The 23442-nt window shown below is 46.1% G+C and overlaps 2 protein-coding genes across 10 annotated transcripts; one reads left to right on the forward strand and one right to left on the reverse strand.

The window, feature by feature from the left end:
* Nucleotides 1-1307: 1307 nt before the first annotated feature.
* LOC127690528 (lysosomal membrane ascorbate-dependent ferrireductase CYB561A3) lies at nt 1308-12824 on the reverse strand. Of its 3 annotated transcripts, none has more exons than XM_052189904.1 (7): nt 12722-12824; nt 9622-9718; nt 7398-7596; nt 4952-5160; nt 4241-4395; nt 3195-3351; nt 1308-2619 (listed from the first exon to the last, which is right to left on the reverse strand). In XM_052189904.1, exons 3-7 carry the CDS (start codon nt 7579-7581, stop codon nt 2596-2598), a joined length of 729 nt encoding a protein of 242 aa, XP_052045864.1. In that variant the 5' UTR covers nt 7582-7596; nt 9622-9718; nt 12722-12824; the 3' UTR covers nt 1308-2595. The 3 variants fall into 3 exon arrangements, with proteins under 3 accessions (XP_052045864.1, XP_052045883.1, XP_052045872.1); XM_052189923.1 differs by lacking the exon at nt 12722-12824 and adding an exon at nt 12205-12543; XM_052189912.1 differs by lacking the exons at nt 9622-9718; nt 12722-12824 and adding an exon at nt 8623-8751.
* Nucleotides 12825-12877: 53 nt separating this feature from the next.
* On the forward strand, nt 12878-23219 carry Tmem138 (transmembrane protein 138). 7 transcript variants are annotated; one of them, XM_052189952.1, is made up of 6 exons: nt 12881-13202; nt 15405-15529; nt 17968-18237; nt 18468-18639; nt 22098-22173; nt 22530-23219. In XM_052189952.1, exons 3-6 carry the CDS (start codon nt 18110-18112, stop codon nt 22841-22843), a joined length of 690 nt encoding a protein of 229 aa, XP_052045912.1. In that variant the 5' UTR covers nt 12881-13202; nt 15405-15529; nt 17968-18109; the 3' UTR covers nt 22844-23219. The 7 variants fall into 7 exon arrangements, 6 of the variants coding, with proteins under 6 accessions (XP_052045939.1, XP_052045912.1, XP_052045897.1 ...); XM_052189960.1 differs by lacking the exon at nt 12881-13202 and adding an exon at nt 13215-13415; XR_007979161.1 differs by lacking the exons at nt 15405-15529; nt 22530-23219 and adding an exon at nt 21922-22001 and having other exon boundaries at nt 12878-13202; nt 22098-22172.
* Nucleotides 23220-23442: the final 223 nt, after the last annotated feature.

Here is a 23442-nt window from a genome sequence, read left to right on the forward strand (position 1 = left end):
TGAAGTATCCTACCGCCATTCATTATGAAGGACAACCACCGAGATTTAAAAAGGATGCAATTCCAGGAACATAATCATGGATTTCTGGTTGGCCCTCTCTGCTTCTGTAAGGGTCAAACCTGTCCTGAGGCCTTTGTAAATTGTCAAAACTCTCATTTAACCACAATGCAGTGTCAGCAAAGAATGTTTGTGTTCCAACAGAACTCCTATTCATAAAACGTTATCCCTAATGTGATGAAATTAAGTGGTAGGGCCTGGAGCCCGGGCTGGTGGCTCACACCTTTAGTATGAGCAATCTAGCAGCAGATCTCTGGGAGTTCAAGGCCAGTCTGGTCTACATAGGAAGTTCGAGCTCCACAGTGAGATACTGTCTCAAAAATAACAAAAAAGACCTTTGTTAAGTGATTAGTGGTCAGCCCGGCCGAGGTGGTGGTACACGCCTTTAATCGCAGCACTTGGGAGGCAGAGGCAGGCAGATTTCTGAGTTGGAGGCCAAGTGAGTTAGTTCCAGGACAGCCAGGGCTGCACGGAGAAACCCTGTCTCAAAAAAAAAACAAACAAACAAACAAACAAACAACAAAAAAAAGTGATTAGTGATTAGGCCCTTCTAAATGGGATGTAGTCATCATTTATAAGGGTCTGGGCACAACTTGTACTCTGTACCATGTGACGCCACAGTACAAAGATGGTAGGGGAAATGGCCCTTACCAGACACATGTCATTTCCTTGATCTTTGACATCTAGCCTCCACAAGTATGAGAAAGTGTTTTTGTTTAAAATGAATTGTTTAAATACTTTTTTTTTTTTTTGATTTTTGGATTTTGTTGAAGCAGGGTTTCTCTGTATAGCTCTGGCTGTCCTGGAACTCACTCTGAAGACCAGGCTGGCCTTGAACTCAGAAATCCTCCTGCCTCTGCCTCCCAGAGTGCTGGGATTACAGGCGTGCGCCACCACTGCCTGGCAATACTTTTTTAAGTATGAATGTAGAAGAGGGCGTCAGATCTCATTACAGATGCTTCTGAGCCACCATGTGGGTGCTGGGATTGAACTCAGGACCTCTGGAAGAACAGCCAGTGCATCTTAATCACTGAGCTATCTCCCCAGCCCCTAAAATTAGTTTTTAAAAAGTCTGGCCAGGCATTGGTGGCACACGCCTTTAATCCCAGCACTTGGGAGGCAGAAGCAGGCAAATTTCTGAGTTTGAGACCATCCTGGCCTACAGAGTTGAGTTCCAGGACAGCCAGGGCTACACAGAGAAACCCTGTCTTGAAAAACAAACGAACAAAAAAGTCTAAACAAAAGAGACCTTTCATGTTTAAAAACACATTTAATAAAAATCAGATTCATGAAGTAAAATACCCCCTTCATGAGTGAAGCAGGAGGACGTTGGTGCGGGTGCTAAGCAGTCATCCCAGTGCTGCTCAGGCTTCACTTAGTAAGTCCAGGCCAGCCCGCCTCCCAACTCCTGGCAGCCTGGTTCAAGTTCAGCCTGGTCACTATCTGCAGAGAGTGCAGGAACCCAACTCTTTCAACCTGCCTGCTGAGGGACCTGGCAGGACATGTCTATGAAGGCATGAAGTGCCACAGGCTAACACAAAGGAATGGGGCAAGACTCCTCCCTCTCTACCCAGTTCTATTCAGAAGAACAAAGCTCACATTCTGGTATACCATGGCAGGTAGCTGGGTGACCTTTCGGGGAACAGAAGCACCCACTACTCAATAAGGAACACCTCTGAAAGCAGCAGCAGTGAATGGCTCCCAGAACTCTGCCCAGCAAATTGCTTCATCATGCTGCTTTCAATTTCATTGTGGGCTGGGGCCCTGTCAGGGGAGAGAATAGCTGGAGGCCGCAGGAAAGCCCACACTCACAAGGGGACAGAAAAGGAAGGCCAAAAGTGTCTCACTTATCACTAGGGACAGGACATCTGTTCTTGGGAGAACTGTTTAACAGGGCTTGTAGGGCTACCTGAGGGGGACAGGCATGTAAGTCACAGGGAAAGGGCGGGATCCAGGAAGCAGCTGGAGCAGCAACTGGAAGAGGGAGAATCACACGGTCACAATAAACACAATACAGTGCATCAAAGTGAGAAGAGCAGAGTATCAGGCCCTGACTTTAAACCAAAGGCTTCTCCGGCTGCCACTGCCCACCCAAATGAACATCCAGGACAAGCAGAGGAGGAGGAAGCCTGTGTAACTGAGACAAATGCTCCCACAGAGAGCAGACTTTAGATTTTATACATGTAGACTACATTTGAACCCCACATCCCTAGGAGTGGTAAGGCTTCTACCACATCCCAAGGAGTGGGAAAGAAAGCAGCCCGAAATCTGCAGACCAGCAGAAGAGACTGGAGTGACCAAGGCCAGGAGGTCCTTGTGCAAATGGAAGACCTGAAAAAAATCGCAACAAGTCAAAGCCATCAAGAAAAGCAGATGAACAGCAAGTGGCTGGAGAGAGCAAGCCTGGAACTGGAGTAGCAAGTTTGGTCTTTGGCCTAAGAGAGTCTGTTGCTGAAACCAGCCAGGAGCCCCATACAGCAGAGCTTCTCAGGAAGCAGAGACTGCGGTGCCGACTGTTCCCAGGAGCCCCCGCACGCTTCATTCCCTGTCATGCAACAGGGGCTGGAAAGAAGGAAGAGCACAGGGGTTAAAGACATGACCTCAGAAGAGCCTGAGCTTCAGGAGGCTCACCAGGCCTGAGCTGCTCAGACAGACCCTCAACCAGCAGGGTGACCCCAGGCCGAGCTGCTCAGACAGACCCTCAACCAGTAGGGCGAACCCAGTCAAGCCACCAGATCTTTCAGGGAAGCCCAAAAGTTCCTGAGATTGGTCCATAGCATATCTTCCCACATCTGTTGACAAGAACAGGCAAGACCTGCTTTAGGTACCTGATGTATCACTAAGCACTTGTCCCACTGTTCTTGCCACAGAGCTGGCAGAACCTTGCCAGGCTCAAGCCCTTACACATGTCATCTCACAGAGCCAAGGAATCTTGCAGGGGAGGGGGGACTTTGGGAAGTCACTCCCAGGTTTGGCTGCTCTGACACCAGAGTCCCCATCGACCCCTCGATCTGCACCTTCAAGCTGCTTGGTTCCCACCTGGCTACAGGATTGATCTTAGCAAGGTGCAAGCCCTTCTTGGGTCCTTCTCTACACCTGGCCTTACCCCACCTAGAATGGGAGACAAGCAGTTATACCTGTCTATCAGTCAGAGCTCCTGAATCTGGACGCTTCCATGATGAAGCCAGAAGAACATAAAGAACCAGCAAGCCAAAAGTCACCACCAAGAGTCCTGTGCTGTTGGCAAAGACAGCCTCACCAGGCAGGCTGGAGTAGGGCTTGGTGGCATTTTTCCTAGAAATGACAAAATAATATGGGTGTTATTTCAACCTGGAATTAACATACTAAGTCCCTATCATAATGACAGGCAGGAACTGTGTAATGTTTTACCATAGGAAAAATGAGGCTGCTAGTGAAATGAACATGCTCACCTTTATATAACTAGTACATAGTACAACCAAGCTCTGAACCCCAGGGCTGATTTCCAATCTTATTTGCTGTTCACTCTACCAAACTGCCTTAAAACCCAGGACAACAGTGGCTAGACATGCAGGCTCTGGAGGCAGACAGCCTAACTCAGTTCCCACTTCTGCTGTTTACTGGCTCTGTGTTCTGAGGTAAGTTACTCTGTGCCTCGGTATTTTTGACAAAGTCTCAGTACATAGCACTGCCAGGCTTGGAACTCACTATGTAGAGGAAACTGGCCTTGACCTCAGAGACCTGCCTGCCTGTGCTGTTAGCATTAAAGGCAGGTAGCCACTATGCCTACCTAGCTCATTACATTCTCTCATGCTAACAGCACCAGATGATGTAGTGTGCTTAAGAGGAACGGGACTGGAGAGATGGATTTCTGAGTTCCAGGCCAGCCTGGTCTACAGAATGAGTTCCGGGACAGCCAGGGCTACCCAGAGAAACCCTGTCTCAAACCCCCCCCCCCAAAAAAAAGGGGGGATTAAAGGTGAGGTGCTTTGAGCAGTTTCTGACAAACAAAAGTGCTGTATCACTTGGTGCTTAGTATTGCCAGTTTACCAATTTCAACCTAAAGACCAGTTAATTCTGGTACCTTCCAAATCAAGAATTGGACTCAAGCCCTCCACTGGCTGTCCTGTGATTATGGGATGCATCTCCTGAAGCCCCTACTCCCTCCCATATGCCTTAGTGTTAGAGGCCCCTTGAAACTTACAAAACAAAGAAAAGCTTCTCATTGATGCCGGAAATAACAGATGTGATGGACAGGGAAAGGATGCAGGCTCCAAAGAAGATATGCACAGGTTTCAGGAGGCTTCGCAGCCACTGGGATGCCCAGGGCAGGAGAAAGACGGCAAAGCCCAGGAACCACTGTGAACACAAGGGAAGACAATTGTGCCCAATCGCTGCCTACAGTGCCTCCTGCTGGTTACTATCCTAGTGCCCCTCTTTTCCAACTCAAATATTCCCACTGTACACAGCCCTGACCACATAGCACACATCACTGCAGTCTGCCTATTTCTATTACACAAGCAACAAATGTGTGGCAGGCTTGTAGCAAACACTTGGCAAGCTTAGCTGGCCTGGCCGGCCCAGGCAATAGACAATCCAAGCACAGTCCTGGCACTGGACACTGAAAGCCCTTTCAGAATTGCTCTTGGTTCAAAGAGGGAAGAGTAGAAAAAGCAGAAGAGAGGCTGAGCTGGAGTCAGCACGGCTTGTGAGATGCAGTCAGGACACACGAGCAGTGTGACAGGTATACGGAGCAAGAGAAAAGTCCAACTCCCACTCCCACAGGACTTAAATAGCCAGTCTACAGATTATACGGCCCTCTCCAGGCAAGGGGCAGAGAGAACACTGAGAGCTGAGGCACCCAAAGCACACAGTACCCACAGGGACTCAGAAGGAAGAGGCGGAGGGCACCTACCTGGAAGGCGAAGAGGGTGACAGTGATGATGCCCAGCCAGCTATGCAGGGAGTAGAGGTGTGTGATGTTCGAATGGCTGTGAAACCGAAAGACGGCAACCAGCCCCAGAACAGAGAAGGCGAAGGCCAGCAGGTGCAGTGCTGCGTGGAGAACTTTCCAGGGCAGCCTGGGCCCCGCCCACGATGAAGGCAGTCGGTACACCAGAGAGGCTGCAGAGAGAACAGTCCCGGAGCTTAGCCACAATACCTTACACTCCCCCATGTGACACCACACAACCTGTCAACAGGAAGAAGTGCCAGTACACTGATTCCTGTCCTGATTGGTTTCTTGTCAACTTGATACAAACTAGTTATCTGAGAAGAGGAAATCTAGTTGAAAAATCCCCCTCATCAAATTGCCTATAGGCAAGTCTGTAGAGCATTTTCTTGATTAATGATTAATATTGGGGCCGTGCAAAGGTGGCACACGCCTTTAATCCCAGCACTTGGGAGGCAGAGGCAGGCAGATTTCTGAGTTCGAGACCAACCTGGTCTACAGAATGAATTCCAGGACAGCCAGGGCTATACAGAGAAACCCTGTCTTGAAAAACCAGAAACAAACAAACAAACAAACAAACAAACAAAGATGACTATGGGAGGGCCAAGCCCACTTTAGGTGATACCATCCCTGGGCTGGTGGTCCTAGATGGTATAAGAGAGCAGGGCTGGAGAGGTGGCTCAGTGGTTAACAACACTAGTTGCTCTGCCAGAGGACTTGAGTTTAATCCACGTGATGGCTCACAGCCATCTGTAACTCCAGGGGGATCCCACACCCTTTTCTGGTCTCCGAAGGCACTGGATGCACATGGTACAGAGACATATATGCAAGCAAAACAGCCTTAGACTCAAAAAACGATTAAAAAGATTGAAAGAAAGAAAGTGGGGGGGGGGGGCGGGGGAAGCAAGCAGCTGAAGGAGCTGTAAGGAGTAAGCCCCACCAGTAAGCCCCGCCCCACAGCTTCTGACTCAGCCCCTGCCGACTCTTTCAGGCTGCACTGCAAGTGTAAGGTGGAATAAATCCTTTCCTCCCCAAGTTGCTGTGAGTGATGTTTTATTACAGCAACAGAAGCCCTAGCCAGGCCTGCTCAGCACCTTCCCCCTCCTGTTATTGCAGGAGGCAGTTGGCCAGGAAGGAGGCAGGAAGGGCCCGTTATAGGTGGAGTTTTTTGACCTGCCCTGGCTTGGTCCTGAATGCAGCTTTGTGGGCTGAGGGGCACTGCCTCTCCAGGTCTCATCACAATGAACCCATCCAGCCACGGTTGCTTAACAACAGGCGTGAAAGCTGAGGCTGCAGCTTGTGAAGAGACCCTGTCTCAACAAACAAAGTTGGGCTCACTAGATGGCTCAGCAGGTAAAGCACCTGCCACATAGTCAAAAAACTTCAGTTTGACCCCTGGAACCCACAATTAAAGAAAGACCTAACTCTTAAAAGTTGTCCTCTGATTTCCACATGCATGCTATGGTGAGCCCATGCCCATGTACACACACATACACACACACACACACCCATCACCACCATACCAATGATAAAAAACACAACAAAGAATTTAGGACTGAGCATAGTAGCACACGCCTTTAACCCCAGCACTTGGGAAGCAGAGGCAGGTGGGTACTGTGAATTCAAGGCCAACCTGGTAGAGTTACATATTTATACACATGTGCATGTGCATATGCATGCATTATATACATCATAAGAAACCAGTCAAGATCCAGGGGGGATGATTTGTGAAGCATGCACAGTGAGCGGCTTTTGGCAATGCTATCATCATTCCCATCCCATGGGAAATGGGGTTCACACACATTTAGATGCATGAGGCAAAGATGGATCCTTGACCCAACAGTAATATAAGAGGCTTTAACTTCTTTTTCTCCAGATCAGAGACCAAACTACAGAGACAGGCCATATCTAGCCTGCTTCCTAATTCCCTGAATAAAACTTCACTGAGACACAGTCATGCGTTTTACATACTTTCCATGGCTGCTCCCATGATGTGATGCCCGCGCCCTCTCCCTCCCTCCTTCTCTCTCTCTCTCTCTCTCTCTCTCTCTCTCTCACACACACACACACACACACAAACATACACACACCACTACCATCACCACCACACCAATAATAAATAATATAGAAGCAGAGATGAGTAGCTTCAATACAGATTACAATCATACCATTACAAAGCTTGATAAAATTAAGCTCTAGTCCTTTACACAAAGTTTTGCTGACCTTGTCTGAGTATCTGTGAAGCCTTCCCTACACTTTCCACTCCTTCCTCCAAATGATAGCTGGTCCCAGGGACAACCCAACTCATCCTGCCATGGGAGCCTCAAACTCAACCCTCTTAGAGAGGGTAAGTGGTGCTAGGCCCAGGCCGAGGCCATCGCATGCCTCCCACACTGAACTTACTACTCACCAGCTCCATAGAGCACCACCATGCCGGAAACCATGAGCACGGGGTGCCAGTTAAACATGCACACAGTACCATCCCAGGCAAAGCCACCGCGCCAGTACTGCATCCAATATGTAGTGAAGAGGATGCACATGGATCCCAGGGATCCCAGCACCATGCAGGACAGGTAGAACCATCCTGAAGCCATTCTGATCAAGAACTCCTAGAAGAAGCAGAAATCAGATGTCCTGGATGACCATGGTGTAGCCACATAGCAGCTAAAGGAAGTAACCCTGACCGCTCTTTCTGCCTGTGGTGTGGAATCTTTTGCTTCAGTTCCCCTGTCCCCAGATGGCCTCAATGCTGAGGTAAACTTATAATGAGTGAAGCTCCACCCCTGCACCTGGCAGGGCACAGACCAAGGATAGCATTCTGGTGGGAAAACAAAGCCCTGGACTCAGAGCCTTGGTACTGATTAGTCTCCCCACACAGAACCAGAAGATAAAAAAAATGACTGCCACACCCCACCCGGTGAAGGGACAAATATTAAAACCCTAACTGCTTAGACCACAAGTCCATGGGTTCCAACATAAGGCAGCAAAGCCACAATCTAATGGAGTAAACAAGGCTGGGTATGCCTTGAACAAAACGACTGGGCACGGGGACTGGAGAGGCAGCTCGGCATTAAGAGCATTTTTTGTTGTTGTCCTGTTTTGTTTTCTGAGACAAGATTATTCTGTGTAGCCCTGACTGTCCTGGGCTCTATAGACCAGGCTGATCTCAAACTCAAGAGATCCTCTTGCTTCCTGAATGCTGGGATTAAAGGTGTATGCCACCACTACCTGGCCATACGTATACAATTGTTTTAAATAGTTGAGCGTGGAAGGGTTGTAATGTTACGTGTTTTAAGCGATCATTCTGGTGACCAGAAAGTTTTAGGTCTGGTTAGGCATGGTGGTGCAAGCCTTTAAGCAGAGCCCTCAGAAGGCAGAGGCAGAGGATCTTTGTGGTCTGGGTCTGAAGGCCAGCTTGTCTACAAGTTCCTAGCACGTTCCAGGACAGCCAGGGCTACAGAGGGAACCTATCTCAACCCTGGCTTAACATAAAAACAAAACAAAACAAAACAAAAGCAAAACAACAAAACCAGAGGCAGGCAGATCTCTCTCAGTTCAAGACCAGTCTGGTCTACAGAGTGAGTTCTAGGACAGCCAGGGCTACACAGAGAAACCCTGTCTCAAAAAATACCCACCAAGAGGCTGGAGAGATGGCTCCACGGTTAAGAGCACCGACTGTTCTTCCGAAGGTCCTGCGTTCAAATCCCAGCAATCACATGGCTCACAACCATCCAGAACAAGATCTGATGCCTTCTTCTGGGTGTCTGAAGACAGCTAGAGTGTACTTACATATAATAAATCTTTATATATATATATATACCAAGTTTTAAGTTTTAGAATCTTCTGGACTTTTAGCTAGGGATACTCAATCCCTTCCATTTTGTAACCTGTGAAAAAGCTCTATGTGCTCCCATTTCTGGAGCATGAAAAAGGTCTTCCTTCAAAGGATGAATTCCATGGGGTCAGACTTTGATGCCAGAACCGTCCACTCCTCTCCATGAACTGAGGGTGTCCCTTGTCTGTTTGTACACCTGAGACTTACTTCTGCTTTCTTTTCTCTGGGGAAAGTCCAAAGGAGAAAAAGAGGAAGCAAGAACTCAAGGTCTAGAAAGTGATTATTTTTAGATTTCCACCAACTCAGCTTTCAGGTTTTCTCTGGTGAGTATTCTCTTTTTGTTTGTTTGTTTTTGTTTTGTTTTTTTTCCCCCGAGATAGGGTCTGGTGAGTATTTATGTCACAAGAAGTTATTCTTAAAAATCCAGGTGAGGAGCCAGGCGGTGGTGGCGCACGCCTGTAATCCCAGCACTCTGGGAGGCAGAGGCAGGCAGATTTCTGAGTTCGAGGCCAGCCTGGTCTACAAAGTGAGAGCTCCAGGACAGCCAGGGCTATACAGAGAAACCCTGTCTCAAAAAAAAAAAAAAATCCAAAAAACCAAATCCAAAAATCCAGGTGAGGGACTATATTTGTATTTCAATGACTGCCAGGCAAGTGGAAAAGACCTAGCCCTGCCTCCAGTAAATACACACCAAGAGGGTAATAATGTGTCTTCCTGATGTTGAGGGCCATCTCTCTGGACCATCTAAAAGGAAGAATAGCCAATAATACCCAAGGAGGGATAATAGCCAAATCCTCACCTTTAGACCCGCAGAAGGCTACAGAAAGGTGGCCTGATCTCTATTTTCACCGCCTGAGCACCCCGAGGAAAACACTTAACACTGCACAACTTGTCCTCTGAAAGAAAAGCATGGAAATAAAAGTTGTTAACTGCACATCAACTCTAAGCACTAGAAACTGACATACAGTCCCAGTGCCTCCTCTTTTAACTGTGTGGACTATCACCCCAATCCTATACATGAGGAAACTAAAGTTCAGATGCACAGTAACTATCACCAGAACCCAGCAAGTCCACAACAGTTTCAAACCCTTGTCTACTTAGCTTCAAGGTCTTAGATCTTTTTCCTTATCCACAGGCTATAAGATCACAACAAAAAATGCAAGGACACTATTGAGAATCAAGTATTAGAACTTCACATGTGTTACTGTAGTATTTGAGAGAAAGAAAATGTGTGTGTGTGTGTGAAGGTATGTTCAGTTCTCTGGAGCTAGAGTTACAGTCAGTTGTGTACCAACCAACTGGAGTGCAGGAAACCAAATCTAGGTCCTGTGAAAGAGCAGCAAGCATTCTTAACCACCGAGCCATCGCTTTAGCCCCTATTATAGGATTTTATCCTAACTACTAACAAAACCTCAAGCTAGCTAGGCAAGGTGGTATCTATGCCACGAGCTACTTGAGAGGCTGAATCAGAAGGATTATTTGAGTACAGGAGTTCAACATTAACTTGAGCAACAGAGACCAGCTCCCCCAACAAACAAAAACCTGCCACTCATGGATCCCACGCCTGCCCAGGCCTCTCTGTAGCCTGATTATATCTCATGACATGCCAGATGCTCATTCAACCAGCAGTAGATACTGGGCTCTCACAGGTGACTCTAGTTAGTAGCAATCTCTGAGAAAGAGCTGAGGACTAAGGGGAAAACCAAGTTTCATGACTGAGCTACTGGGTCCAGGGATTTTTTTTTTTTTTTTTTTTTTTTTGATTTTGTTTTTTTCGAGACAGGCTGTATAGCCCTGGCTGTCCTGGAACTCACTCTGTAGACCAGGCTGGCTTTGAACTCAGAAATCTGCCTGCCTCTGCCTACCAGAGAGCTGGGATTACAGGTGTGCGCCACCACCACCCAGCTGGGTCCAGGGATTTATCCCAGCCTCAGAGCTGCTTCCTTGATTCATGCAAGAGCAAAAAAGGTTGGGGATTATCAAGTGTCCGCCGCCTAACACAGCCTTTGCTTGTCCTGTGAGGAGCTCCAGTCATCTGACAAGGTTGATTTCTGCAGTTTATTTTTTACAAAAGGAAAAGGGAGCCATCGGTCTCACCCCTTGAGGGTGAGTTCTATGCAATGTTCTCTCCGAACACTCTCTGCTTCATTTCTGGAGCGTGCCTCACCTTCACCTTGTAGTAAACTCTACATATCTTCTGTCTTAAAACTTACAACTGGGAGTGGTGGTACATGCCTATACTCCCAGAATTCCAGAGGTAAAAATCAGAAGAATCAGAAGTTCGAGGTCATCCTCAGCTACATGTATATAACTGAGCCTAGCTTAGGCTAAATAAGACCCTACCGCCCCCCAAAAAAGCAGGGGTGTGGGAGTGGCATATGAAGAGAGAAGGCTCTGCAGTTAAGAAGTTAAGAGAGTACATATTGGTCTTGCAGCACACCACAGTTGAATTCCCAGCTCCTACATCAGCTCACAGCTCCAAGGGACCAAATAACCTACTTCTAGTCTCCACAGGAACCTGCATACCCACAACATTCACAGACACATTTGAGGAAAAGGAAAGGCAAAACATTCCAAACCAACCTGCATCACTCTAGTTATAAGTCCTGGACTAGCACTCTGCAGCAGACTTAGAACAGATGGAACACTTTTCTGACAGAAGGCAGGAAAGTTAGTTACATTGCTGTCTACAGTTCACAAATAAGCACTCTCTTTTCCTAAAATAGCAAAAGCAAGGGAAAGAACGCAGGCAGAGGCTGAGTCTATGCGCTCACTTGCACTGAGAGAACAGTCTGGACTAAGACTTCCTGACATGCTCACCACTGCTGGGTCTCTGGCTGAGCCCCATGCTCTGGAAGGGAGTCCACAGACTCTTTAGGTTCTGTAGGGCTTGTAGCCCCTGTCACAATTATACTCATTCTTGGCTGGTGTAGTGTAAGAGCAGCCAGGAAGGGCATCTTAACAATTGAACACGACTGTGCCTCATTAACACTATAGACACTGATATCTAAGTTTTAAGTAATTTTCACACTTCACATAATATGATCCCCCTGCCCCAATAGTTTAAATGTGGCCTATGGGGCATAGTTTATCTATCCTGATTTAAGAAGTATACCTAACCTCTACTTAATATTTTCCTCAATTCTCAGCTAAAGGATTCTCACAGGCTGAGCTAAAACAGAAACAGTCCCAGGGTTATGAAATGAACCTTCCATTACTCCCAGGAAAAGGCTGTACTCCAAACACAGTGACTTTTAGAAGTTAGCACTACAAACAAACAGTCCAAGGGGCACAGTTTGTTGCTCCCTCCTCAAAGACTGGGGGACACTAAGAATCCTGGGGACCAGATTTAGAGTGCAAATCCTATAAACCCACATCTTACAATTCAAATGCAGTGTACTGCAGCACTGGATCCAAACAAGAGTAACTTGCTCCGGCAAATGGCAAGCCTAGTACAGACACCCAGTTCCTGTGTTCAGATCCCAGGAATCATTTCCAAAGGCAGTCACTCCAAACGGCAGGACTCAGGAGTGAGTGCCAAATAATATCCCACTCAGGAGTGTGAATAAAGTCCACCTTAGCACAAAGTGTTTTTGTCCTTCATCCTTCGGACAGTCAGATCTATTCCAGGTGCAAGGTGGGTATGACGTTGGCTCCTTTAGTCAGGTTGGTTCTAGCAAGTCTTAGATGAGACGCCTTTTGAAAAGCGTGAGAGCCTCTACAAACACCACCTGCGGTGTGGAAGGGGAACGGAAGTGTCCAATTCTTAAAAGGAAAATTAGGCTGAATGCCGAGTTAAGACAGAGCGAAGCAAGGAAGCGGCGGAACCTCTACTGGAACCCATAACCCGGCTCTCCCAGCCCGGGTTCTATCCCACCCTTAGCCACACAGTGGGACACCTTGCGGGCAGGTCTCTGCGACCCGCCGGTCCGCGGGAGCTGCCGCTCCCTAGGGTCCTCCTGGACGTCGGAGAACTGACTTTCCAGCAAACCTGCAGACCACGGGATCCGCTACAGAGGGCGCTACCTAAGCTTTTATAGTCTAGGACACTTCCGGTGGCAAGCTAGGGCGTCTGGGTAATGGGGTTTGCAAGCTAAGGGGCGCGTTCCTGAGCGGTTTCTGGTCCGATTCCTAGGAGCGCTGCGTCCTGTCAGCCTTGTCTCTAACCACAGACTCCGTCCCGAGACAGGAGAAATGCTGGGGTTAACAGCCTCTCGCTAGGCTCTCACAGATGCAGGATGGAAGAACCGGCCACAGGGAGACCCGGAGAAATCAAAGGCCCTAACATGGCGGACAATTTGCAATCTGCTTCCGGAATTTAAAACCAGCTTCCGGAAGCCAAGACGGTGTTCCCATGACAACGAACGTCGGTTCTTTGAGGTGCGTGTAGATGCTGCGGATCGTAGAGTGGCTGAAGTTAGAATTTTGTGTTGCTATTGCTTTTTCTATGGGTCTTTTGGCGAGGTCTTTCTGTCTGTGAGCGGATTGGGACTGGTGAGGAAAACCGCGTTAAATTGGAGGGTGCTCGTCCGCTTAGCTAGAGCGAGGGGCGTTTCTACCTAACGGATGCCCTTGATGGAGCCTTACTACGTGGTGCGTTTGCGTTTGACTCTACTCACTTGCCTTCTGGAGGAAATGACTATGTGACCATGTGTGTCCTTGCCTATAGCCAGGGGGATAATTCTTTCCTACCTTGCAGATTGTTATGAGGATTAAAGTAAATTCTCTTAGTTAACAAGATTATCATGGCGCTGGTACCTAGGGGAGAGATTGTGTGAAAACTCAAGCCCAGAGAAGCTACATCCATATATCAAAAATAAAAAATAAAAATAAAATGGGGCTTTTCCATCGCGGAAGGTGGACGGGTCCTGGACTCCTCAGAACCTTTGCAAAATGAGGGTTATATGTGCTGATATGGCTGCTTTTTAAGTCCAGGGATTAAGTAAAGTTGTAAATATGCTCCCCTTCCTTGCTGCCTCAGTGGTTCTGTCATAACCTTTATAAAGCTCTTCTAGGAGAGTTCTGTGTCCTCTCAACTCTTTCTGTATGTGACACTGACCATTTCTATGAGACCATATTCCTCACCTATTTAGATAACACTCTATCAGTTATGAAATAGGCTGATTGTATTAGAATACCTGCCCCTGGGGCTGGAGAGAAGGCTCAGTGGTTAAGAGCAGTGACTGCTCTTCCAGAGGTTCTGAGTTCAAATCCCAGAAACCACATGGTGGCTCACAACCATCTGTAATGAGATCCGATGCCCTCTTCTGGTATATCTTAAGACACCTACAGTGTACTCACATTAAGTAAATAAATATTAAAAAAAGAAAAAGAATACCTGTCTCTATTAGAATACCACTCTGCCACCTACCAACTGTGTAATCTTAGTCAAATTAGTTAACTTTGCTGAGCCTCAGTTTTCTCATCTATAAATTGAAAGAAAGAAGAGTTTATTTTCTACCTTATGAGGTTATTATAATATTTAAATAATAACTGATTGAAACAGTTCCTAGAGTGTTGCATGTAATATATAAGGGATTTATTTACTACTATTATGTAACCAGGCTGTCACCACTCTGTAGTAAACCTAAATATTCTTGGTTAGAGTTGTGCATTTGTCAGGTGTGGGTACATTCCTGTAAAACAAGCACTCAGGGTAAGGCAAGAGGATCAAGAATTCAAGGCGAGCTTGGGCTACATAGCAAGATCTGGTTCCAAAAAAGGGCGGGGGAGCCATGCATTTATTTAGAAGGATCTAGACATGGAGAAAAGTCTGCTGTTAGGAGTCTCTAGAAAGACTGGCAAGTTAAGGTGCAGTGGGGTGGACTTGGGATGGGTTTTGGTTTGGTTTCGTCTTGTTGTTAGGTGAAGAGTCTTGGCTCTCATAACCCAAGCTGGCCTCAGACTCTCAATCCTCCTGTTTTAGGTTCCTGAATATTGTGATTATAGGTGTGTGCCACTATGCATGGCTTTAGTTGGTTTTGAGGTGTTTTTTTTTTTAGTTTATCTTTTATTTTTATTTTTTATTATATTCAATACAATATATATTTTATAACAATCATAAAAATAATAGACATGTTATTTTTTTAAAGATTTATTTATGATATGTGAGTATACTGTAGCTGTCTTCAGATACTAGAAGAGGTGTCAGATCCCATGACAGATGGTTGTGAACCACCATGTGGGTGCCAGGATTCGAACTCAGTACCTTTGGAAGAATAGTCAGTGCTCTTACCGGCTGAGCCATCTCTCTAGCCCTTAATAGACATGTTATTAAATGAACATAAAAACATAAAAGTTTTTCTGTTTTTTTTTTTTTTTTTTTTAACTAAAACTTAAAATCTTGGCTCTTACTGTGGTAGAAACCCCAAATAAGAACAATTTTTAGACACTGGAATTCATTGTAATAATTCTGTACTTTGATGTCCCTCATATCACCAAAGGATTTTACCTCCATAGTAGCTAAGCTAAGAGTTGACAGTTCTGCTGTGCCAAGGAATAAACTGTTGGCACAATTATTTGGATACAGATTTCCTGTCATGGTCAAAGCTATTTGACTTGAGTGATTGTCATCATTCTCAGCCCACAGGAAACAGGTTACATTCATATAAGAAATGGTGTGTGTATTAAGATGGTCTATCCATGAAGACATTCATCAACTGCTTCAGTGAACAATGGCTCTGCTTGGAGGTTAGCACAGACATTAGGTGAGGGTAAGATTCTACTTCATTGGCTGTGATGATTTTGAAAAGCATTCATCTCAGAAAAAGAGTAACATATAAGGTCATCTTCAAAATTGATATAATAATTATAAATATCAAGCAAAACATTCAGTCTCACTCTCTGTTGTTCTCTTACAAGGCACCTCCCAAATTAATTGTCTATGTTCCTTTTGGCTGTATAAATAATTTTGAAATATGTAAGCTGTTCTGAAAACAATACTATAGCATAAAAACATCAAATAAACAATCCTACTAATAGAGAGGCTGAGATAGAAGAAGCATGTTTTCAAGACCCTTATGTGGTACACAGCAAGACACTGTCATGTACAAACAAGCAGAGAGTGTATATGGATTGTACAATATTGGACATACCTCTCCAATTACCAAATTAGAGAGACCATTGGGTGACAGCCAACAAATTTCTAATTCCTCATATTTTTTAATTAGAAATAGGATATTTGATAATATTAATTTTCATATTAAGAGATATTAAGGAAAAGTGATTGTTACTTTCTGTTGTTTTTATTGTTAGAAGTGGAATTATGTTTGTGTGGGTTTGTTGAAAGATTACTTTCTTGCTTTTTCTAGGGTGTAGTTTCCCTCCTTGTTTTCCATCTGTTATCCTTTGTAGGGCTAGGTTTGTGGAAAGATAAGAGTGTTAATTTGGTTTTGTCATGGAATATCTTGTTTTCTCCGTCTGTGGTAATTAAGAGTTTTGCTGGGTATAGTAGCCTGGACTGGCATTTGTGGTTTCTTAGGGTCTGTGTGAGGTCTGCCCAGGATCTTCTAGCTTCATAGTCTCTTGCGAAAAGTCTAGTGTAATTCTGTTAGGCTTTCCTTTATATGTTACTTGACCTTTCTCCCTTACTACTTTTTTTTTTTTTTTTGGATTTGGTTTTTTCGAGACAGGGTTTCTCTGTATAACCCTGGCTGTCCTGGAACTCACTCTGTAGACCAGGCTGGCCTCGAACTCAGAAATCCGCCTGCCTCTGCCTCCCAAAGTGCTGGGATTACAGGCGTGCGCCACCACCGTCTGGCTCCTTACTACTTTTAATATTCTTTCTTTTTTTAGTGCATTTGGTGTTTTGATTATTGTGTGACGGGAGGAATTTCTTTTTCTGGTCTAGTCTATTTGAAGTTCTGTAGGCTTCTTGTATGTTCATGGGCATCTCTTTCTTTAGGTTAGGGAAGTTTTCTTCTATAATTTTGTTGAAGATATTTACAGGCCCTTTAAGTTGCGAATCTTCACTCTCTTCTATACCTATTATCCTATGGTTTGCTCTTTTCATTTGGATTTCCTGGATGTTTTGTGCTAGGAGCTTTTTGCTTTTTTGCATTTTTCTTTGACTGTTGTGTCAATGTTTTCTATGGTATCTGCACCTGAGATTCTCTCTTCTATCTCTTGTATTCTGTTGATGATGCTTGCATCTATGACGCCTGATCTCTTTCCTAGGTTTTCTATCTCCAGGGTTTTCTCCCTTTGTGATTTCTTTATTGTTTCTAGTTCCATTTTTAGATCCTATATGGTTTTGTTCATTTCCTTTGCCTGTTTGATTGTGTTTTCCTGTAATTCTTTTAGGAATTTTGTGCTTCCTTTTTAAGGACTTCTACCTGTTTACCTGTGTTCTCCTGTATTTCTTTAAGGGAGTTATTTTTGTCCTTCTTAAAGTCCTCTGTTATCATCATGAGAAGTGATTTTACATCCAAGTCTTGCTTTTCCAGTGTGATGATATATCTAGGACTTGCTATGGTGGGAGAATTGGGTTCTGATGATGCCCAGTAACCTAGGTTTCTATTGCCTATGTTCCTATGCTTGCCTCCTGCCATCTGGTTCTCTAGTGCCTCCTGCCCACAGACTGGAGCCTGTGCTTCCTGTAATCCTGGTTGTGTGAGAACTCCTCAGTCAAGCTGTCTCTAGGATCCTGTGATCCTGAGATCCTGGGTGTGTCTGAGCTCCTGGGAGTCAAACTGCCTCTGGGATCCTGAGATTCTGGTGTGACCAAATTCATGGGATCCTGGGATCCTAGGCAGTTTAGAGCGCCTCGGAGTTTCCTCTGGGTGTTGTGGGACTGGCTGCAGAGTTTGCGCCCAAGGTCTGCTCAGGACACCAGCCCAGACAGACAGGAAGGTACTGGTGCCACTGGTATGGCAGAGTTTCTGCAGGCCTGGGTCCCACTGGTCCCAGTAACTCCCACTGTTGGGAAGGATGTTGCATTGTCCTGACCTCTGATCCTGTGATCCTGGGTGTGTTAGAGTGCCTGGGAGTGGAGCTTCTTAGGGTGGCCTTTTGTTCTTATAATTGGCCTTCACTAATAGGCTCTGATCACCTAAAATGGTGTTTTGCATACCAATGTTTATTATAGACTTCTACAATTGCCTTCCTTACTCTTCCTCCCTTTCTTGCCCCTCTCCCTTCCAAACAGGTCCTTGCATTAGAGCCAGGGAAACAGCTGATTTGGAAAAACTAAACATCTCTCCCTGAGTTCTGGGCAGAGAGAGAACCAGAAGATATTTTCTTCAGAATTGTGGAATGTACCCGTGGGAGTCACAAAAATCAGACAGAAGATGCTCCAGACCAGTAACTACAGCATGGTGCTGTCCCTGCAGTTCCTGTTGCTGTCCTATGACCTGTTTGTCAATTCCTTCTCGGAGCTACTCCGAATGGCTCCTGTTATCCAGCTCGTGCTGTTCATGTGAGTATAAGAGGCAGGCCTGAAATGCTGACTCCAAAGAGTGTGAAGGCCCTGGCTGTACAGCTGAGCATTTTAAAGTTATTAGTGTGTTTAGAAGTCTGCTGTCTGAGAGTTTGCGTTTACAGTATCATCGAGAAGAACAGATCTCTTGATTCCCTTAGTACTTAGGGTCCTCCCTGTAGTCCTCATGCAGCCCCCACTTGGCTATACTTTGTTTTATGTGTCTACAGCATCCAGGATATTGCAATCCTCTTCAACATCATCATAATTTTCCTCATGTTCTTCAACACCTTCGTCTTCCAGGCTGGCCTGGTCAACCTTCTATTCCATAAGTTCAAAGGGACCATCATTCTGACATCCGTGTACCTTGCCCTCAGCATCTCCCTACATGTCTGGGTCATGGTAAGAATGAAAGCTCTGAATTTCTACATATTTAATTAAAAAATACATATATCGAATATGTTACACCTGTGTGTGGGTGTGTAGAGGCGCGGGTGTCCGAGGATAACTGCAGGAGTCTGTTCTTCCACCATTCAGGTTCTGGAGATTAAACTACAGTTATCAGGCCTGGCAGCAAACACCCCAACCACTGAGCTTTCTCATTGGCCCTTTTACATCTTTAAAGAGCTACAGGTAGCTGAGCATGGTGACTAACACAGTAATCCTAGCACCTAGGATTAAGATAAATTTAAGGCCACCCTGGATTTACACAATTAAGTTCTAGGCCATCCTGGACTATAGCGTAAGACCTGTCTTAAGAAGATCTTACAAAGTGTGGTAGCATCTACCTGTAATCTTAGTTCTCTGAGGGCTATGACAAGTTCATCCTGTGCTACATATAAGTCAATAGCAAGAATCTTGAAGTCAAAATGAGTACAATGGGCTGGAAGATGGCTCAGTGGTTATGAGCACTTGCTGCTCTTGCAGAGGACATGGATTTGGCTCCTAGCACCCACATCAGGTGGCTCAGAACTCCTTGTAATTCCAATCCCAAGGGATCCAGTTCTTCTAGCCACTGCTGGCACTGGCATGTACATGGTACACGTATACACACGAAGGCACTCACACATGTACATAAAATAAATCAATTGCCAGACATAGGTGGTACATGCCTTTAATTCCATTACTTTGGAGGCAGGGACAGGCAGATTTCTGTGAGTTAAAGCCATCCTGGCCTAAAAGATAGTTCCAAGCCAGCCAGGACTGCATAATGTTAGACTGTGTGTCAAAAATAAATAAAATTAAAATAAATAAATCTTTTTTTTCTGAGAAGGATATAAAAACTCATGAGATACACAAGACATAGAAGAATTAGGGAAGCTGAAGTCAGAAGCCATGAGAAGCAGATGTGATCTGGGACCTGTGTGAGATAGATGCTTTCTATTCAAGCTGTTGGTCTGGTTACACCCTACCTGTATGAAGGCTTGACAGAAAAACTACAAAAAGCCAAAGCAAAACACCGCAAGATCATAGTGAGGGCTGGGGATACAGCTCAGCAGCAGGCATGTACCTGGCAGGCTGTGACTGCATTTGATCAAACCCTGTTCTATTAAAAGAAAATCCAGCTAGAAGTTTCCTCTGGAAGTGCTGTTATTCTTCGACATGGTTCAGAATCTTTGGTAAGAAGTAGGTAAGATGAAGGTGTCCTGGCTGTGACAAACCATAAGGCACGTTTGCCTAGCAATCTGTGTTGAGGATCCAGGGACTTTTCTGTTTGTAACAAGTTACCTTTGCCTCAGATAAGCCTACCTGCGTGAAAACAGGAAGTCAGTCAGTTTTGCCATGGGCTATATGAGTACGTGGGTGTTGACAGAGGTTTAGGTGTTAGTGTCCTGGGATTGATGTTACAGGCATTGGGTGTTTCTGGGAAACAGCCATGCGGGAGTGTGGCTTTTCTCTATGCCCTGAGCAGAGTCCCCACCTGGAAACTTTACACTGGAAACTCAGCCTCCCATGCTTCTCTTCAGTTTGCCTGTAGGCCCCCGATCAGATCCAGTCCTCAGGGTTTCAGACTGCTTTTTTTTTATTATAATTTGAAGCTGTAGTTGTGCATGCCTTTAATCCCAGTACTCAGGAGGCAGAGGAAGGAGAGTGTCTGTGAGTTTGAGGTCAGCCTGGCCTACAGAGCAAGTTCTAGGGCAGCTAAGGCTACATAGAAAAATCTTGTCTCAACAGGATTTGAAAGTGTATGACACCTGTAATCCCAGCACTTGGGGGGCAGAGGCAGGCCGAGTTCTGAGTTCGAGTCCAGCTTGGTCTACAGAGTGAGTTCCAGGACAGCCAGGACCACAAAGAGAAACCCTGTCTTGAAAAACCAAAAAAAAAAAAAGTGTATGACAGTGTGTGTGTGTGTGTGCGCGCGCACACACGCACACATTCGGGTAGAAGAGTGGGGTACTCCAGGTCTTAGATCTGTAGCTGGAGTTACAGAGAGTGTGAAACACACCTTGTGGACACTAGGAAGTGAATTCTGTTTTTCTAGAAGAGCAGCAAATGCTCTTAACTGTTCTGGGAAGGTCCTGCAGGCCTTTATTGTTTTCCATTTCTTCTGCTTTACAGATTCTTTCATCTCTTTGGATAGCTCTTGTGTCTCCTATGTGCTTGTTTTGATGGAGTTCATTACAATTCTTGACTCTGAGTTAGGGGTGTGGCTCCAGGGTTGTGGTTCTCAGCACCACCATCAAAATGGCAGAACCTTGGTCTCTAGTCACTTTTTCACTTTCTCTGGACCCACCAAGTGGGTGCCCCTGGCGTGCCACAGGAAGGCAATAGAGCAGTGTGCAAGGGTCAAGGGGCGTCCTCTGTCAGGGCCTGCACTCCACTTCCTTAAGCTGGTGATGTCATTAAGCCTGAGGCTGACTGCACCAAAGCACTGAGCCTGAGGTTCTGCCGGCTGAACAGTGAGCAGAGACACTTCTGAGATCATTTCTCCTTGACAGATAAATCCCGCAGTGCGGGCTCAGAGGAGACCCCCTTGAAGCCAAAGACACAAAGAGCAGGAGGTGGCTAAGACACAAAGAGCAGGAGGTGGCTGAGAGCTCGCAAGATGGCTAAGCAGGCTAAGGAATTTCCCGCCAAGCTGGACGCTCTGAATTTTGATCCCTGGGACCCACATGATAGAAGGAGGGAACTGACTCTGTGCATGCTATTGTACACTGGCACATACATATGTACACACACACAAACACACACACACACACACAGAATTTTAAGAAATTATTTTGAGGGACTGGAGAGATGGCTCAGCAGTTAAGAGCACTGACTGCTTTACTGAAGGTCCTAAGTTCAAATCCCAGCAACCACATGGTGGCTCACAACCAACTGTAATGAGATCTGACTTCCTCTTCTAGAGTGTCTGAAGACAGCTAAAGTATACTTACATATAATAAATAAAATAAATCTTTAAAAAAATTATTTTGAAAAAGAGTCTAACTATTCATAGTTCTGGCTGGCCTGGAACTCACTATAAATGGTCTGCACCACCACGACTAACTAAAAATTCTATTTATTTATTTTATGCCTATGAGAGTGTTTGCCTGCATGTGTGCGTCTAGTGTCCACAGAGGCCAGAAGAGAGCATTGGATCCCTTGGAACTAGAGTTATAGGAGGTTGTGTACTATTATAGAGGTCCCGGGAACTGAACCTAGGTCAATATGCTCTTAAGCACTCAGCTATCTTTCCAGCCCCATAAAGAAAAAACAAATTGAGGAGTTTGAAGCTTCCTTGAGAAATAATCTACTTGGAGCTTATGGAAAGGAGCGAGGTTGGCATGATTTTCAACCACGTGGCTTTGCTGCAGTGGAGATAGAACAGCCTCATGGGTCCTTTAACCTTTCCCCTGTACTCATGTCTCCTCTAGAATGTGCGGTGGAAAAACCCCAGCAGCTTTACATGGACAAATGGCCTGCAAACGCTGTTTGTATTCCAGAGACTAGGTGAGGAGGGATGGCTTCAGGTGCGCTCCCTGTGCCGTGTCTCTGGCAGCACAGCTGCGATCCTGCTTCCTGCGCCATCAGGACAGCCTGGGATGATGAGGCCAGCCTCCCAAAGGGAAGAGGCAGGGTTGCCCTCTGTCCCTTCTGGGAGACAGTGCCAACCCAGGGCGGGGGCGGGGGGGGGGGCAGTACTGGGGTTGGCTGGGCTTAGTTCTCCCCTGCAGGGAGCACTGAGCACCACCCCTGAGTTGCTTTCCCTGCGCTCTTGCGCTCTGCTTTCGCCCTCAGCCGCAGTGCTCTACTGCTATTTCTACAAAAGGACGGCTGTGAGACTGGGTGACCCCCGCTTTTATCAGGACTCGCTGTGGCTGCGCAAGGAGTTCATGCAAGTCCGAAGGTGACTACTTCCGGTCACGTTGATGAATACCTTTCCTTCCTGGGAGAAGGCGCCTGGACTGCTCTCCAGGGAGGAGCAGCCATTGGCCCCAGGAAACAGGACACATTGACGCTAGCTGTGCTCAGCATTCAAAAAGGAAGACTCACCAGGCATGGTTGGAAACAGAGGAAGGGGAGTTACTGTGGTTTGAGGCCACCCAAGGCCTACCTAGTGAGTTCTAGGTTAGCCGGTAGAGGGGGGCCCTATCTCAAAAAACAAACAAACAAAAACTAAGCCTTTCCCTATTGCAAATTAAAGTGTTTTCCCCACTGCTGACTGCCGTACTGTGCAGTCTTGCTCCTCCCTGCCCTGCCCTGCCCTGCCCACGCCCTTCTCTTCCTTCTCTGTATCACTCACTTTCTTCCCCTCCTCCCCCTCTGAGATCTGCGTCTCTGGAGCTCCCACTCTTTAAAGCTTATGGTTCGGCCTTTAGGTAGCAGTGAGTCAGCCCCGGCCCTGTTCTGCGACCCCGTCCTCGAGTGACTAGAGGATGCAGATCATGATGGCCATGTCCTCCTGATTGACCACACCGTAGTCACTTAGATTTTATATCCAAAGTACTTTTTTACAGTTCTAAAAGGAAATAAATTGAATTCTTTTTTTTTAAAAATAAGCAGTCGAGTCTGTCTGTCTTGGTGTCTTCATGGTGAACAAGTTTACCAAGTCAGAGAGCCTCAGCATCTCTGACCCCTGGGACAAATTGAGCTATAAACGAGATACACACTGTGCCCCATTATGAGTCAAAGTTCTGATTGGGGTGGCTCACACCTGGGGAGGCCTCAGCAAGAGGGCTACATAATGAATTCTAGGCCAGCCTGGGCTATAATAAGAAG

Source organism: Apodemus sylvaticus, chromosome 1 (genome assembly GCF_947179515.1).
Source record: "Apodemus sylvaticus chromosome 1, mApoSyl1.1, whole genome shotgun sequence".
In the NCBI taxonomy this organism is placed as follows: domain Eukaryota; kingdom Metazoa; phylum Chordata; class Mammalia; order Rodentia; family Muridae; genus Apodemus; species Apodemus sylvaticus.